This window comes from Cervus elaphus, chromosome 33, assembly GCF_910594005.1.
Source record: "Cervus elaphus chromosome 33, mCerEla1.1, whole genome shotgun sequence".
NCBI classification, from domain to species: domain Eukaryota; kingdom Metazoa; phylum Chordata; class Mammalia; order Artiodactyla; family Cervidae; genus Cervus; species Cervus elaphus.
The window spans coordinates 10,889,236-10,907,686 of NC_057847.1; the positions used below are offsets into that span (position 1 = coordinate 10,889,236).

Here is an 18,451-nt window from a genome sequence, read left to right on the forward strand (position 1 = left end):
TGGTAAAGATGAAAACTGTTCCTAATTTCACAAATTTGTACAGTTTAGTGTAAGATAAAACTTTTTTAAACAAAATCTATAATGACTATTATTTGGAATAAAATCAATTGCTATGCTATAATTGCTCCTAATTTCAAGTCAGGACACATAATACCAATTTCTAAATAGGTCTGAGTTCAGAAATGCTACTAATTTTAGCATGCATTGGTGACTCTTTACTGCATCAGTTATTACTTTGGAGTTCCAATGGTAGTTTTTTATTTCCCTCATTACTTCTACATGTATTTACTGGAATTCTTTTGTAAGGAAGATTTTTCCCTTCTCTACCATTTATTTATTCAGTCATTTATATTATGAGCTCATGGATGCTTTATTCTTTGTTTATAATCCATTATAACACTATTAATTTGTTGCTCAAATAATCCTCCAGCTTTGACCAATGGGAGTTCCCAGTGGAACTTCCAAAGTTAACTCCTGTATTCTTTTCACTTGCCCCATCTTTTATTTTTGTTTTTAAGCACAGAATGGTATTTGTTAGGTTTATGTCACTATTGTCTGTTAAACTAGAAAGGTCTTAAGGGGCATAGCTGTCTCTTTAACTAATATCTGTGTGAATTAGCCTTATAAAACTATGATGCCAAGAGTTGGAAAAGACCTTCAGTTCAGTTCAGTTGCTCAGTCGTGTCTGACTCTTTGCAACCCCATGAATTGCAGCACTCCAGGCCTCTCTGTCCATCACCAACTCCTGGAGTTTACTCAAACTCATGTCCATCGAGTCAGTGATACCATCCAACCATCTCATCCTCTGTCGTCCCCTTCTCCTCCTGCCCCCAATCCCTCCCAGCATCAGGGTCTTTTCCAATAAGTCAACTTTTCGCATGAGGTGGCCAAAGTATTGGAGTTTCAGCTTCAGCATCAGTCCTTCCAATGAACACCCAGGACTGATCTCCTTTAGGATGGACTGGTTGGATCTCCTTGCAGTTCAGGGGACTCTCAAGAGTCTTCCCCAATACCACAGTTCAAAAGCATCAATTTTTTGGCGCTCAGCTTTCTTCACAGTCCAACTCTCACATCCAAACATGACCACTGGAAAAACCATAGCCTTGACTAGATGGACCTTGTTGGCAAAGTAATGTCTCTGCTTTTTAATATGCTGTCTAGGTTGGTCATAACTTCTGTTCCAAGGAGTAAGCATCTTTTAATTTCATGGCTGCAATCACCATCTGCAGTGATTTTGGAGCCCAGAAAAATAAAGTCTGCCACTGTTTCCACTGTTTCCCCATCTATTTACCATGAAGTGATGGGACCAGATGCCATGATCTTAGTTTTCTGAATGTTGAGCTTTAAGCCAACTTTTTCACACTCCTCTTCCACTTTCATCAACAGGCTTTTTAGTTCCTCTTCACTTTCTGCCATAAGAGGCTATGTAATTCAACCCCACCCTTTACCTTCAAATTTCATTGACCACTATGCCTCTGTTCAGTCCTTAGAAAAATACAAGGCTGCATTTTTGTAATGGAATTTATAACCTGTTTTACATTTAGCCAAAATTTAATGCTTATTTTACATAACTTTTCAGCTATTTAACTTTTAAACTGTTATCAACAGCAGTGAATAAATACTACCAGAGCTCTCACCATTTTCTATTATGATACAATTTCAAATTTCTCCCACTGTCCTGATAATTCTGCTCTAAGTTGCAGTTTATTATATATCACACTAAGGTAACTACAGATGTGATATCACTCCAACAGTACTACTTCCCTTGTTCTGGATACTTTTTATTTTTAAAGAAGCATATTAGTTGTTTTGAGAGCCACATATCACTGATTCACTTTATGGTCACTAAAATCTCCAGTCCCAACATACAATGCTGTTCGGTGATGGTTTTCCCTTCATTTACTTACTCAATGGATTTATTATCTATATTCCTATAGATCCCCATGTTGTTGGATTTTAACCTGTTGATTCATCTTGTCTAGCTAATACTGAATCTTCTCATGCAATATATTTCTCTTATGTCTCGTATATTAATCTGTGCATGTGTGTGTGTGCGCACATTCAGTCATGTCCTACTTTTTGCAGCCCCATGGACTGTAACCTGACAGGCCCCTCTGTCCATGGAATTTCCCAAGCAAGAATACTGGAGTGGGTTGCCATTTCCTCCTCCAGGGAATCTTCCTAACTAAGGGATCAAACCAACATCTCCTGCATTGGCAGGAAGGTCTTTACCACTGAACCACCAGGGAAGCCCTATATTAATATATATCACTAGTAAATATGACTCCAAAATACCCTCATGCAAAAGACAAATGCAGCAACCCAGTATAGACCAATGCAGTTTGATATTCTTTCTAACAGGACAGAAAAGTGTAATTCCCAAAACAGTTACATGGATATTACATATTGATGTTGGAAGTGTAAACAAGTTCAGTACTGGGAAGACAGGTCTAGGTTAAAAAAAAAAGTAATTTTGGAATAGCACTGGGTCGAGAAGTAAGGTATGTAAGAGAATAACAAAGATAAACACCCTCATTTTTCTTGATGTCAAAAAGTAGTGAGATGTCTCAGATTTTATATTACTCCATAATTTTAGTTCCAGTTAAAAATGATTCAGCAGATAGTTTGTTATGGGGAGTTTAAAAGTGTTTGTTTAGGGCTCCCCTGGTGACTCATTGGTAAAGAATCCACCTGCTGATGCAGAAGACACAGGTTCGATCCTTGATCTGGTAAGATCCTACATGCGACACGGCAACTAAACTTTTGCTCCACAACAAGAGAAGCCATCACAATGAGGAGTCTGTGCACCACAGCTAGAAAAAAGCCTGTGCAGCAACGGAGACCAGGACAGCCAAAAATAAATAATTTGTTAAAGTTTTTGTTCAGCTACAAGTAAATGAATACCTAAGAATTATAAACATCAAACTTAGAATACGGAATATTTGAGTATACAGTACACAGCTCAACTGAAGGGTGACACTTTAGCTCTTAAATTGGGTGTTCTGTTCACAGAAGTTGATTATATTATTTTTGACACTTTCATAATTAAAATATTTCATAATTTAAAATAGTGAATAATATATTTGGATTTTATTTTATGTTCAGAATAGTATATTCTATTTTTTGACTCATTCAAGCCTTTAATAAAACAACTAATGCTTATGAAAGTGACTCAACCTGTAGCTCTAAAGATCTATGTAATCTCAAGTTAGCACGTAAGCTAGTTTTATTACTGTGACCTTTAACTGCATAATTACATGAATAAAAATAATTCTCAAGTTCAAGAATTGAAAGAACAACATCAATGCTTAGAATGAACTCTTTAAAATATGACAATATATAAATTTTCTGAATTTACAGTTACGTTATTCAGTCACTTGGTCTTGTCCAACTCTGTGACCGCATGAACTGCAGCACTCCACTCCAGGCTTCCCTGTCCTTCACTATCTCCAGAGTTTGCTCAAACTCATGTCCATTGAGTTGGTGATGACATCCAAGTATCTCATCCTCTGCCACTCCCTTCTCTTGCCCTCAATCTTTCCCAGCATCAGGGTCTTTTCCAGTGAGTTGGTACTTCACATCAGGTAGTTACAGATTTTTTGACACTTTTTTTAAAAAGTTACAGATTTTGCAACATACGTGTTATTTTGACCATATTATAAAGAAGATAAACATGCATCATTTTATTCACTTTATAGTTTTCTAAATGAGAACAGAAGAGCCAGATGATTCATTGGCTGTTGCCCAGGAAAATACCAGTATACCAACTACTACATGGAAACCTGATACAGGGATCCTGCTTTGAAATGTGTCCCTCCTCTGAGGTACCAAACCCGTGCTTCTATCACGGCACTTAATGGTCCCAGGGAGTTTAGGGGAGCAACAAAGAGATTCACCCTCTCCATCTACTGCCAAAACACACAGACTCCACACACTTGAAAAATAAGATCATCTGAGTATGTTGGTTTCTCAAAAAGTTAAACAGAATTTCCATATGATCCAGCAATTCCACTTCAGGGTATATACTCTAAAGAAGTGAAAGCAGAGAAGTGAAAAGATACTTGCACAACTCCTGTTTATAGGAGCACTGTTCACAGTAGTCACAAGGTGTAGGTAAGTGTCTGTCCCTTGACAGATGAATGTGTAAACAAAATATGGTTTATATACATAATAGAATATTATTGAGCTTTAAAAGGAAATTCTGACATGCTACAACACTGGATGAACCTTGACATTAATGCTAAGTAAAATATGCCAGTTACAAAAGGACAAGTACTGTGTGATCCCACTTATATGAGGTACCTAGAGTAGTCAAAGTCCTAAAGACAGACAGAATGGTGGTTGCCAGGGGATGGGAAGAAAGGGAAATGAGGAATTAGTGTTTAACGAATAGTTTCAGCTGGGGAACATGGAAGAGTTTTGGAGATGGATGGTAGCGACAGTTGCACAACAATGTGAATGTATTTCATGCCACTGAACTGTACACCTAAAAATGGTTAAAATGGTGATTTTTCTAACATTTTAACATGATTTTTTAAACAGTAAATTTGTGATACAAGCATCATGGTTCAGCAAATGAAATAAAATATGTTCCAAAGATGAGACCTGCCTGATGGATGGTATTGCCGTTAATTAAAGAATGTAAAGTGAAAGTGTTAGTTGCTCAGTTGTGTCTGACTCTTTGCTACAGACCTCATTAAACTAGCCTACCAGGCTCCTCTGTCCATGGGTTTTTCCAGGCAAGAATAGTGGAGTGGGTAGCCATGCCCTTCTCCAGGGAATCTTCCAACCCAGAGATGGAACCTGTGTCTCTTATTGTCTCCTGTCTGAGCCACCAGGGAAGCTGTGATCAAAGAATGTTCCACATCAAAAAAGATATTTGTTAGCAAAGAAACTTAAAAAAAGAGAAAGGCAAATGACTTTTTTTTTAGCACAATTCAACCTATGAAGAACATAAGACAGGTGTGTACTCAAGTGGAAAGGGGTGCATCAAGCCTGAAATATTAGCCATTAAAAGCACGAAACTCACTTCTGTTGCTTCCACTCCATCATGCCGAACAATATGGTTCTAATTTGGATCTGGCTTTCATTGTAATTTGATCACAGAAAAGGTGAGGATCAGCAGGCTCAATTATCCTAGACTCTTCATCATTTCTCTTAACACGTGAGTATTGTGGTTTTTACATAAAGTTTATTAGCAAATTGTGTGACTCAGCACTCCAGAGTCCACTTACTTCTAGGCCTGATAAACTGATTTCAACCCTAAAAAAGAATCAGATGCTGAAACCCAGTAAGCACACTATGGCCCTGCTAAACTGTGGATAAATCTGTGGCAAGCTGTCCCCTTCCCCAAGTGACTCTCCTCTCTTAATGCACATTTTCCATAATGCTGAATTGTAATTGCCTATTATCAGACTCATGGGGCTTCCCTGGTAGCTCAGTGGTGAAGAATCTGCCTGCCAATGCAGGAGATGCCAGTTCAATTCCTGGGTTGGAAGATGTGCTAGAGTACGAGATGGCAACCCATTCCAGTATTCTCACCTGGAAAATTCCATGGATAGAGAAGCCTCGCAGGCTACAGTCCATGGGTCTCAGAGTCAGACACAACTGAGCATGCACACACATTATTAGACTCCATTCCTTGAAAATAGAAAATGGATATTTTATCTTTTACCCCTAACAACTAGTAAACTGCCTAGAAAAAGGAAAGAACCCAATAAATACGTGATATGTGAAAATCCAATTTAGTATGACATAAAAAGTTTACAATTGGCAAGCTAAGCAACAGCAGAGAACGTGAACATACTTATAATTCCAAACTCTCAATTCATGTTGCAGTTACAGTGGTTAGGCCATGTTTTCTTGAGACTGCCCATGAGTGTGGCATTCAAACCATCTGATGTGATCTGCATGAAAGCTCAGACAAGCCCCAGAAAGCATATATCTCTTTCCCCCAATAACTTGTCGAGTGTAATAAAGAACATGGAAGAATTATACCTTCACTTGCCAAATATGTAGGACTGGTCTAAATGCCATTCTTTCTACTACCCATATTCTTACTGTTTTTGTTCAGTCTCTTAAGTCATGTCCAACTCTGCAACCCCATGGACTGGAGCCTACCAGGCTCCTCTCTCCACGGGGTTTTTCAGACAATACTGGAGTGGATGGCCATTTTCTTCTCCAGGGCATCTTCCCAACCCAGGGATTGAACCTGCATCTCTTGCATTGAGATGAGGAGCCACTGAGCCACCAGGGAAGCCCCAAATTCCTTCTGAACGTCCTTAAGTTCTGCTCCTCACCTAATGCAGCATTCAGACTCAACAGCAGCCAAGAGTACCCAGGTAAGGAGTGCCCAAATAAGGTATCTATTGATACAACCAAACATAGCAGGGATAACTCTTGACAACACAGGAGAGCATTGGGATAATGTAATTCAAGTTGCAAGAAAAACAATACCAGATGTGAACGATTTTATGTTCAGAATAAATCCCAGTGTATAAGAAAAAGTAATTCCTGGCCTATCATATGCAATCAGGATGACTAATTATTATTAAAGCCTTTAGGTCTTAATTTTTCTTTTTTCCTCTTTTTGGGTCAACAATGCATCCTAGGGAAAATATGAGCTATTTTCTACCAGTTAAGAGAACAGACTCCAGAGCTGATGGCCTGACTTCTAATCCTAGTTCTGCATTTACTAGCTGTGTAATCTGCAAATCACCCAGACTCTCTTGCCCAGTTGTCTCATATGTAAAATGAAGACAGTAACTACCTCATGGGGTTGTTATGAGGATTAAATAAATCTGCAACAGTGCCTAGCACACAGTACACGCCACTTTATTGTTAATTATGTTTATTATTGTCATATATAAATGAACTTTTTAATAAACATTAAATTCTACCTTCAAAATTCTTAGTAGAGTGCTGATAATCATAAGTTTCATATCTGGTAATTATGAATTACATATCTGCCACTAGACCATAACTGTGACTTTCCCTATCTCGTACCAAGACCTTCACACCAAGAAAGGCACAAACATATGTGCCAGCCCTGTCCAGCCTTGAATTTATAAAGACCTTGCGGTAAAATCTTAACGCCTCTCAGGGAAGAAGAAAGAATAGATTCGGACAAAGCTATTCAAATGGTAATAAGTTCACTTACGAATAAAAACAAAAAAGACTGAAGGAGGTTAAAGAATAGGAGTACATACTATGCTGAAGATTACCTCCAGAGTAAGCAAAGACCATACTTTTCTCACAGTGGCGTCCAAATTCCAGCCTAAGGCAAAAAAATTTTTTTTCTTTTACTGTGGCGTCCGTAGTGTTTAGAACTAAATGCTACGTAGTCGAATCTGTGCTCTGTCTCCGCTGTATCAGCCAGTAGCCGAGTGACCTTGTAGACGTCTTCGTACCTACAAGTCTGGGAGAATTGCTTGAGCGCACGCAGAGCATCTAGGGAAGAGACAGCCTTCGCGATTGTATTTACTCTGAGTGACGCCCTCAGGGAAACAGCTGCTGACCCTGGCGACGGGACGCTGGCCCCGTGTTGATGACATCACTTCCGGGGTGGCAAGTTCAGGCTTCCTGCGCCTGGGAAAGGGCATTCAGTCGGCAGTACACGGAGAGGAGATGAGTACTAGCTAGTATCGTTGACGATCAAGGTGGGTGAGGTAGCTCAGCCCTCTTCTCTCTGTTGCTTTCGTGCGGCTAGAATAGCGGTTCCAGTTAGAATCCCTCGCCCTCTTAGAGCAGAGACCAGCGCTGGCCAGGTCCCGAGACAGACCAGGTTCACTTGGGATCCGGCTTGGCTCCAACGAGAAGGGCTTCGCACAAGCTTCCTTGGCTGGATTTAGTGACTATAAATCTAATTTATCATGGCGTGTCTGTTGGGACTGCATCCTCTGCAGCTCTCCTCTTTGAATAGGTCGCTCATCTCCAATCCCTGGACGCCCCCCTGCTCCTGTGGAACAATGAAAGTTCCAATATTCGCTCTTCCCCCCCCTCCTCCCATTTTGTGCACTAGTGTGATAGAGAAAGAATCTACTAAATTTCTAGAAGGTTCTAGAACAAGGTGATTTGGGAGACATGAGACTAAATACTTGGGAGTGTGAAAAAAACAAAGTGCTTTAATGATGGACAGCTGTTATTGGAGAGAAGAGGATTTGGGGAGATCTCTATTGGTGGCTCTGGTAAAGAATCCCGGGGTGGGAAAGATCCCCTGGAGGGGGAATGGCAGTATTTTTATCTGAAAACTCCCATGGACAGAGGAGCCTGGCAGGCTACAGCCCATAGGGTCGCAAAGAGACACAACTGAGCATACACACTGGTATGATAAATCTATGGCAAAAGTGAAGATTTAATTCGAAAAATTGTAATTAATAGATAAAGTTAGGTATTAGGTTATGGTCGTTTTAGTTGAGGTCTTCTTTTAAGATGAGCTTTATGAGAACGCTTTTGTCTAAACTTACACGCCTGAATCTTACTGTGTATTTAATGTGAACTCTTGTTTTTCGACCACATGATTAAATTTTTCTTTTGAAAGATGTTTCCGGGAAATGGAAGGCGTTAACTTTCATTAGTTTTGCTTTGCCTTTATTGTTTTGACTTTTTAAAACAACAATTTGTCTTAATTTTGGCTATAAAAAAATAAATAGCACTTTTCAAGTGACTGTGTAACTATTGTACTGTAAGAATAGTCGTTTGCTAAGAATAGCATACAAGTATTAGTAATACAGAAATCTTATATGTAATTTTATCTATATAATGTTCCCCTTAAAGAGCATTATATTCATTCATAGTTATTTATATTAACAGTTTCTTACAGCCTTTAAAATATTGTGCCAACTTTTAACAAAACTTTCCTAAATTTTTATAAAACTATATATTGAAAAATAAACCAAGTTTTCAGGAATTTTGCTTTACTGAATGGGCTAGTGGCAAATGTCAGTTCCAAATAATAGTTTGTTTCTTTCTCTTCTAGGAATTACCCATACAGTAAATATGCTAATATTGAATAAGACAGCAGGAGTCTTTTTTAAACCATCAAGAAGGAAAATTTATGAATTTTTAGGAAGTTTTCATTTTCATCCTGGAAAACTATTTCTTCATAAACTAGTATTGGGAATTGAAACCAGTTGTGATGATACAGCAGCTGCTGTAGTGGATGAAACTGGAAATGTTTTGGGAGAAGCAATACATTCCCAAACTGAAGTTCATTTAAAGTGAGTAGGCATTATCTTGGTAGTTTCCAATTTTTTTTTGAAAAATAAAATGAAGTAAAATATTAATTTATTACATATAAAAGGTAAATTTTAGGATCTAATTTCTTCCTTTGTGCAGAAGTCTTCATAACTGATATAGAAAACCTTACACCCTTCACCCTGGCTTCTAAGGCCCTCCACAGTAACTTCCCAACCTGAGCTCATCCGGTTGCCAAAAAGAGACAAACTTCAGGGTTTAGCCATGAATTCCCTTCAGCAATGCCATTTCCTTTTGTCCAGTTGTATGTTTCATGGTCTCCACTGAAGTCCTAGGAAAGTATGACCTGACCTACAGCCTGTGTTAATCACTGAAAAAGAAAATCCTATTCACAAATATAAATATATATAAATGTCACGTCGATACTTAATAATATACTGTTGTATTAAAACACAGGATGGTGCCAGGTTTATAACCTCAGCTGTTTCCAGAGGGCCACCAGGCAGATCGCATAAATAAGTGGGCTGGGAATAATGTAGAAAATAACTGTAGGAGGTCATTACTCCACTCCAGCCAATTGTTGCCATACAGGAGTGTAGGCCTTAGGTTATTTGATCATAAGAATTTTCAAGAGAATGGAAATCCAGAATGTTATGGTAATATCTCCCAAATTTTAAAACTTAGTAGGTAACTCCAATATATTAAAATATTGTGTAGTACAACTATGTCTTCAAGCCATTAATTTCCAACATCTGAGTAGTGAAAAAGGTTGGCGTTTTGAGATCATAAACTTGTACTTGAATCATGAATTAGCAGTTGATGTTGGCTCTGACTTTGGGAAGTTCCTTATACTCTCTGAATCTGTTTTATTTTTTTTAATTCATCTTTTGAAATTTATTTTTAATTGGAGGACACTTGCTTTACAATGTTGTGTTCTTTTCTGCCATGCAGCATGAATCAGCCATGAGTATGCATATGTCCCTGCTCCCTTGACTCTCCCCCCCGGCCCCGCCCCTACCCCTACCCTACCCCTGCCCCTACCCCACCCCTGCCCCTTCCCCACCCCTTTAGGTTGTCACAGAGCCCCAGGTTGAGCTCCCTGTGTTATATACAGCAGCTTCCTACTAGCTATCTCTTTTACACATGGTAATGTATATATTTCAGTGTTATTCTCTCAATTCATCTCACTCTCTCCTTCACCTGTTCTCAATGCCTGTGTCTTTATTCCTGCCCTGTAAATAGGTTCATCGGTACCATTTTTCTAGATTCCATATATGTGTGTTTACATAAGTATTTGTTTTTCTCTTTCTGACTGTTTAACAGGCTTTAGGTTCATCCACCTCACTAGAACTGACTCAAATTCATTCCTTTTTATGGCTGAGTAATAGTCCATTGTATATGTATGTGTGTGTGCATGCACGCGTGTGTGTGTGTGTGTATACCACAGCTTCTTTATCCCTTCATCAGTCTATGGACATCTAGGTTGCTTCTGATTCTGTTTTCACATCCATAAAATAGGAAAGATAATACCTGCCTTATGAGATTGTGGGTTGCATGAGAGTTATAACAACAGAATGTTATAATTAGAAATAGTATACTTGAAGGGGCAGAGTAGGCCTCTAATGGTTACATATTATATGAAAGGGGCTGTGGTGGGCCTTAATAAGGCACAGTGAAATACTAGCAAGTCCTTGCCTTAAGAAGCGTTAACCTAATCTTTGAGACATGATATATGGACCTACAAGGAAAGTTAGGAGTGCAAGGCAGCATAGAGTAAGTATCACAGAAGTTGTACAGACCATAACTTATCACCACACCGCAGTTTCACAGTCCTTTCACTATTCTGGGGTTATTGGACATCTGAACATAGAAATGTTAACTACACAGAAAAGCCTGCCCTGACCACTTTTATCTGAATTAGGTACTCCCACTGAGTTTATTCTATATCATCATATCCTGCTTATTTTCTTAGTAGTTCTTTTCATAATTTTTATGTTTACCTATTTACAGTGTTTCCCCCAAATAGACTCTTAAGCTCCAAGGTGATGAAGGCTGCATCTGAATTAATCACTGCACTCTGCCTAGTGGCCGGCACAACACTTGGCATGTTGCTTGGGTCAGTGGCCTTGAGAGACAGATAGGCCTTCAATGAATGGAGATGGAAAAACCATTGTAGACTGAGATAGTGTCTTTGGCAAAGGCAAAGAGGTGAGAAAGCGCTGGACAAAAAAAAAAGACTTTCAGTTTAGCTAGGGTGTAAGTCACGTGAGAAAAATATACAGGCTGTTTGATTCCAGCTCATCAGCATTTATTGAACACCTACAATTGCAAGGCAGCATCTGAGGCACTGTGGGTACAAATATATGATTTTTTCCTCTGAACAACTTACCATATAAAATGCTTTAGATTCTGATTCAGCCCCTGACTAGCTTGGAGACCTTGCACCATTTTCTGTGACTCAATGTCCCTATCTGTGAAATGGGGATAATAATGGCTTCCAGCTCATAATATTGTTGTGAAGATTAAATGTGAATTCTTTTAAAGTATATAATGTAGTTCTTGTCAAATAGGAAGGGCTGCAAAAACCCCATCTATTACTGGTAACAATAGTACTTCTCTTTCTATTATAAATTAGTGAAGAAGACAAACAGGTAAACAGATTGTTGTAAAACAGCATGTAAAGTGAAGTAATAGAGGTCTGCTTAGGAAAGGAGTTCCTTTCTTCCAAGCCAGAGACCTGGAGGACAATCTTGACTTCTCCCTCACCACTCTGTACCCAAATCAGTCATCTGGTCGTGGTAAATCTACCTTCCAAATATAGAAACTTTCCTCTCCCTTTCCACTGACTTAATTCAAACCTTTATTGTCTCTTGTCTGAACTCCTGGCTCCAGCCTTGAAGCTAAATGGTTTCCATGCCTCTTTACTAGCTTTGTTCCTTAGTCATTCATTTTCCATACCGTCTAAAAATTATTTGATTATTAATTGACTTTTAGCAATCATTGTTAATTCTTTGAGAATAAAGCTGTTGTGTTTTTCATCTCTTTCATCTCCGATGCTTAGCATAATCCGTAGAATACATAGAAGAGGCACAGAAAGAAAAGAAGTGTAGGCAAGTGGGGGAAGGAAAAAATAAGTAGAAGGGAGAGGATTTGGATTTAAAGTCTCCCAAATTCCAGTCATCACTGCTTTTTTTCTGGCAACACAGTATAGTACAACTCCAAGGATCAGAGAAAATATCTGGAGAAGTATAGTTAGAAGGCTTTGAATAGAATGACTTAATGAGAGCTTTTTGAAATTGGTGGTGACAATCAAACAGCCTGACCTCATCAATACTTATAAACTTAATTAAATGTGAAAAGTGAGGGAAAGGAAGGAGATAAAGATGAGCCTTGAAACCTAAGCAGTTTGGAGGTTATTGATGCCATTAACAAAACTGAGGAATATAGAAGAAAAAGTAGCTTTAAAGAATTAAGGAAAATTGTATTACAATATGAATGTGTTGAAATAAGGTAATTCCTCTTAAATAGCGCCCTCATTGACTGACACATAGATATTTTAACTATCCAATGCCATTTGTATAGAGCCTGCAGATCTTACAATATCAAATCATCAAATATTTGAAGTTCTTTTTTCGAGAGCAGAGGTATATCTTGCAGACCCTCTATTTTTGCTCTGCCCTCTGATCAGTCACATGCTGGCAGTTTTTTTGCTAGCAACCTTTGCCTTCTAATTCTTTACTCTTGACATTTGGAGTCATCGTCCACTGCTTGTCCTAATGGACCAAAAATCAAAATTGGATTCTTGGATTAAGATTGCATTCCCAGACTTTATTTCAGGATTGCAAGCTGTCTACTGTCCTACCATGACCTCAAGTGCAGTGTGTTTAAAAATAAACTCGTCTTCTTCACAAAACTGTCTTCATGTTTCTGTTAGGATTTCTTTTCTCCCAGTCATTCCAGCTCAGGATTTACCTTTGATGGTTTGGTTCCCCCTTCCCCTGATATCCAATTAAAATTATTACAGTTTTCAGTTCTTGGTCCCTTTCAATTCTCATGATCACTCAGTTTAAGATGTAATAACCTTACACAAATACTTTTGCAGTAACCTCTTTAAAAATCTCCCTGCCTGCATATAGATTCCTTTCCCCCAAATCCTGATTTCCTTTCCTTATTCAAGACTTCTTCCTTAGAATGCTTCTCAGAATTATTTTGGTGATTTCATTTATCAGGAAATAAATCCATTGGAGTTTGTGGTGTACAATTTTGTAAAGTCAGCAACAGTAAATTACATCCTTAATCATTGCATGTTGAGTTCTTATAATGTACTACATATTATAATGCACATATAATTAGAAAATAGACTTACTGATGTTTTTAGCTATATAATGATAATTTGAAAACGTGCCTTCAGCCATAATACATACTTTTTCTTCCTCAATTTTTACAATCTTAAACTTACAAAAGTTGGGGGTTTTTTTATGTCTTTCAGAACAGGTGGGATTATTCCTCCAGTAGCTCAACAGCTTCATAGAGAAAATATTCAACGCATAGTGCAAGAAGCTCTCTCTGCCAGTGAAGTCTCTCCAAGTGAACTCTCAGCAATTGCAACTACCATAAAGCCAGGACTTGCTTTAAGCTTGGGTGTAGGTTTATCATTTAGCTTACAACTGGTAGACCAGTTTAAAAAGCCCTTCATTCCCATTCATCATATGGAGGCTCATGCACTTACTATTAGGTTAACAAATAAGGTAGAATTTCCTTTTTTAGTTCTTTTGATTTCTGGAGGTCATTGTCTTTTGGCATTAGTTAGAGGAGTTTCAGATTTTCTTCTTCTTGGAAAGTCTTTGGACATAGCACCAGGCGACATGCTTGACAAGGTAATTATTTAAGAATTAATATCTCCACTCTTTTTTGTTAGGTGTCTGTTTCAGCTGAATAGTAATAGATGAACTATCACTATTCATCTAAATATTTCTGGATAATATATTAAACTGAAAAATATTATGTGAGCAAAAAACAAAAAGAGCAGTGCATAATTGTATGAAAGATTCCTTCTTACCCATTCTGAATAAGATGATATGAGGTTTACATCAGTATATAAAGGCTCTAATAGTTTGCATATACTGCATTTATGTTTTTAGTCAAATAACGTGAAAGTGCTTTGTGAAGTGTAATGTACCTTTTAAAACTGAAACAAGAGGATATATAAAAATGACATAACATTAAAGATACACAACGTTTTATTATTAAATATTATAACTGCTGATACCACTGACAAGCAAATTTATTTTCCTTTGTTTTAGCATTCTAAAACTGACTTCCTTATATAAAAAAACCTATCAAGCTGAAATTCAAAAGAAATAGGGTAGGTTCTTATTCTGAAGTTCATAATTGAGCAGTCGTTGTCATTTTCAAACCTATTTTTCATCCCCAATAGAAGAGCAAAAGTAGATAGGAAGGCAGTGATTGGCCACTATTGATCATTTGTCAGAAGGAGCAAGATGTATGTCTTGACCGACCACCAGGTATAATCCTTAGTTGTAAAAGTATAGCATGTCTTATTCATCCAGGATAAGAATCATTTCCTTTGTACCTTGGTTTCAAAATGTACAGTTTCATGATGTTACAGAATGTTTTGTTTGTTTTTGGTAGGTAGCAAGAAGACTTTCCTTAATAAAACATCCAGAGTGCTCCACCATGAGTGGCGGGAAGGCTATAGAACATTTGGCCAAACAGGGAAATAGATTGCATTTTGATTTCCAACCTCCCATGCAACGTGCTAAAAATTGTGATTTTTCTTTTTCTGGACTTCAACACGTTATTGATAAGATGATAATGCAAAAGGAAAAGGAGGAAGGTATATTTGTAATTAGTAAAGTTGGACAGATAAGTAACACTGGCTGGTACCTAAAAATACCTGCTCATTCCTGCAGGTATTGAGCAGGGGCAGATCCTGTCTTCAGCTGCAGACATTGCTGCTGCAGTCCAGCACACCGTGGCCTGCCACATTGCAAAAAGAACACATCGTGCTATTCTGTTCTGCAAGCAGAGAGGCTTGTTACAGCCAAGTAGCGCAGTGCTGGTAAGTCCTGTCGTTACAGAATGGTAGTCATCCTTTACAGTATGTTCCTTTCCTTTCCAGAGCTTAACTGACCATAAGCATAGGATGGAAAGATCTTTATGCCATATGTTGTCCCTGACAGGAAGAGATTATGTAGAATAAAAACTAACAGCCATTTCTTGTACAGGTGTGGCACTTTTATAGGACATCGGTACAGCCTGTGTGGCAAAAATGTTCAAGGCTGCATCTTACTGAATAAAAGAGGGTTTACAGTGTGAAACAAAATGCAGTATAACTGCTATCATTGTTTTGAGAAAAATGGACTGTTTCCTTCAAATTTATGTTCCTTTGATGAAATCCCTTTAAATATGCTTAAAAGGCTTGATAAATTTCCTGTGTAACTGTATCTTAAACTTCATCCTTTTAAAAATTGTGAAGTGGGAAAATATTTAAACAGTAGGTTCACAAAATGGAATATTACACAAATATCAAAGGTAATAGTTTAAGAATTATGTAGTAAAATGAAAAAAATGCTTATAAGCAAAAACTACAGGGTCTAAAATACTGTATAATGATTATACTATAAGGAAAGGGTTAGAAGAAAATGTACAAAAATGATAGTGATCATATGGTAATATTGAAGTTGTTGATTTTTTTTTCTTTTCCAAATGTTGATTATATAGATATACTACTTAATCATTTACCCACCTACCAAAATGTGATATTGTCTTATTGTATAATGCTGGTATTTCCCCCCAGGTTTAGCTCACAGCTTACCTCATATTCATATGTGATATTTGTTCACTTCGGTATTCTGAACTTTTTCAGGTTGTATCTGGAGGCGTCGCAAGTAACTTATATATCCGAAAAGCTCTGGAAATTGTGACAAATGCAACCCAGTGCACTTTGCTGTGTCCTCCTGCCAGATTATGCACTGATAACGGCATCATGATTGCATGGTAAGCCACAGGATATTTGTGGCTCACTCATAATTATGCAAATATTAATTGCTCTTGCATCATGCTAAATTTTCTTCCTTTAAATCTTCAGCTAGTTATTTTATTTTTAATGATTCTTATTTAGGAATGGTGTTGAAAGACTACGTGCTGGCTTGGGCATTTTACACAACACAGAAGGCATCCGCTACGAACCTAAGTATGTGGCACCATTCATAATCTCTGTGCAGGTTGTACCATGAAAGTCAAAGCCTGGATTTTGCTTTTATATTTAAGGTTTTCATTGACGTTCTGGTGGTATTTGAAGAAAGATGACATTAATTTTTTTTCTTCTAACCTAGGTGGTAGATAACTTACAGGAAATATTTGTTATAGCAATAAATTATACAAATGTTAACCAATTAAAGGTTAGAAACAGGGAGTAGGTAAGGATGATGAATTCTCTCGTTTGGGACCAGAATGGAAACCATGTCCGTGACCTGGACTTCTGCAGTGTCAGGACCATCTCAGCACCAATTGCCTTGCTGAAAATAACAAAAATGTGCCCAAGTGTTGTGGTGTGAGATGGGGTTGTGAGTATACATCTCCACAGGATGCTGAGAAAGTGCCAAAAGATAGTTTATTTTCTGCAATCCTTATTTTCCCTCCCCAAATTGAAGTTCCTAGGAGTAGCACAGCTTTTCAATTTGTTATCAAGTTCTGGTCTAAGTTAATTCCAGAATAGTAAAAATAGTAAAGCATGATTATATTTCATAATCTAACATAATTCTATTTTCATTATTGTTTCATCTGCTGTTTTAAAACTTTTCAACATTTTAGTATGTAACTATCAGCCACGTGAACCATAGACTATTAAAGCTGAGCATAAATGAACAGATTTTAGTTAGTAATGACAAAAAGAATCCTTTTAGTTGATGGCCTAGCCTCAGGTGGAATCTACCGTCTGATCCAACACAGCCTTCTTATAGCAGTGTTGAGGCTGGAGATGATGGCTTTAGGTTGGGGTCCAGCTGAAGCCTAGCATAGGGCAATATGCTAAATATGTAAAAAAAGCAGAAATCTGAGGCCAAAGTTATTTACTGAGGAAGAGGGTAGGATCTAAGGCCTCTCCTGCCACCAGTAACGAAGGAACGTAGAAAGGAACAAGCCTGCTTTTAAAACCTCAGAGAAGAGCTGGTCGAAGCTTGGTGAATTTCTGAAGTAGGAATGGATAGTTTAGCTGTATGGTAAACTTTTTAGCCTTTTAACTTTGTAGAGCATAAAGCATTTTTTGTAATTTTTTGTTTCAACTTTTAACTTATTTAAAAGTTAAGTTCTATTTGAGAGCAATAGAACTCTTTGAAAAACATCTCAACCCCAAACTCACTAAATTGTGTAAATATGTACAGTTTTCAACATGTCAATTATACCTCAAAGAGATTTCTTTTGTTTGTTCTTTTTTTTTTTAGGATAATGAAAGAGGTTTTTAAAAATTGCCAAATTTAGATTTCTAGCCTTCCTTTACCTGTTTTGCTAGTTTGAGGTCCTACTCTATATGTATTCAGGAATCACCATCACATATGATAGTTATACACTAGATACATATATTTTTTGTCAGAATTCTAAACAGTTTGCAGAACTAGTGACAGACCAGTAAGCAAATATTTGAAATAATGTGATTTGTCTGGTTTTGATGCAGATGTCCTCTTGGAGTAGATATATCAAAAGAAGTTGGAGAAGCTGCTATAAAAGTGCCACGATTAAAGATGAAGATTTGATTTTTGCTTTTAAAAAAAAATCCCTAAAGGTTTTTATTTTTTTGTATATAAAATATATAATATTAATTGTTCATCAAGACTTTCTTTGTTATTACTTTTCTTTTTTTTTTTTTTTTGTTAGTACTTTTCTTATGTTTGATGTTTAACCTGCTCTTCTGAGAGACAACAATAATATAGTCTTGCAAGGGACTATAGGGCTTTTTCTATTTAATTATCAAAAACCAAAATAAAACATCTTGTGAGGAAAATAATTTACTGATATTGGCAAGTGAAAAGAAAAATCTTGGAAAAAATGTAGCAATTCTGCTAAATCATGGCCCCATGTTAACACAGGCGTAGATCTTTTCCCACCTGTCTCATGTCAGAATAGTATAAGTTCCTATGGAAACATTACACTGACTTTTCTAGTGAGACAGCAATTTTAGAAAGGTAGCCAGGTCAAAGTCATGTCAACTCAGAATTCTAGGACAAAACAAAAGGAG

At 37.4% G+C, this 18,451-nt stretch overlaps 1 protein-coding gene across 4 annotated transcripts; it reads left to right on the forward strand.

Moving 5' to 3' along the window:
• Positions 1-7,539: 7,539 nt before the first annotated feature.
• OSGEPL1 (O-sialoglycoprotein endopeptidase like 1) lies at positions 7,540-18,042 on the forward strand. 4 transcript variants are annotated; one of them, XM_043894278.1, is made up of 8 exons: positions 7,540-7,658; positions 8,978-9,218; positions 13,685-14,072; positions 14,848-15,052; positions 15,129-15,277; positions 16,085-16,215; positions 16,340-16,411; positions 17,891-18,042. In XM_043894278.1, exons 2-8 carry the CDS (start codon positions 8,998-9,000, stop codon positions 17,967-17,969), a joined length of 1,245 nt encoding a protein of 414 aa, XP_043750213.1. In that variant the 5' UTR covers positions 7,540-7,658; positions 8,978-8,997; the 3' UTR covers positions 17,970-18,042. The 4 variants fall into 4 exon arrangements, with proteins under 4 accessions (XP_043750213.1, XP_043750214.1, XP_043750216.1 ...); XM_043894279.1 differs by having other exon boundaries at positions 15,025-15,052; XM_043894281.1 differs by having other exon boundaries at positions 13,685-13,838.
• The last annotated feature ends 409 nt before the right edge of the window (positions 18,043-18,451 follow it).

Excerpts from the sequence above, each read along its gene's own strand:
- OSGEPL1 (XM_043894278.1), top strand. The coding sequence starts at position 8,998 with ATGCTAATATTGAATAAGACAGCAGGAGTCTTTTTTAAACCATCAAGA. Across the intron at positions 15,278-16,084 it reads AGCCAAGTAGCGCAGTGCTG|GTTGTATCTGGAGGCGTCGC; the intron begins GTAAGTCCTGTC and ends GAACTTTTTCAG. Across the intron at positions 16,216-16,339 it reads AACGGCATCATGATTGCATG|GAATGGTGTTGAAAGACTAC; the intron begins GTAAGCCACAGG and ends ATTCTTATTTAG.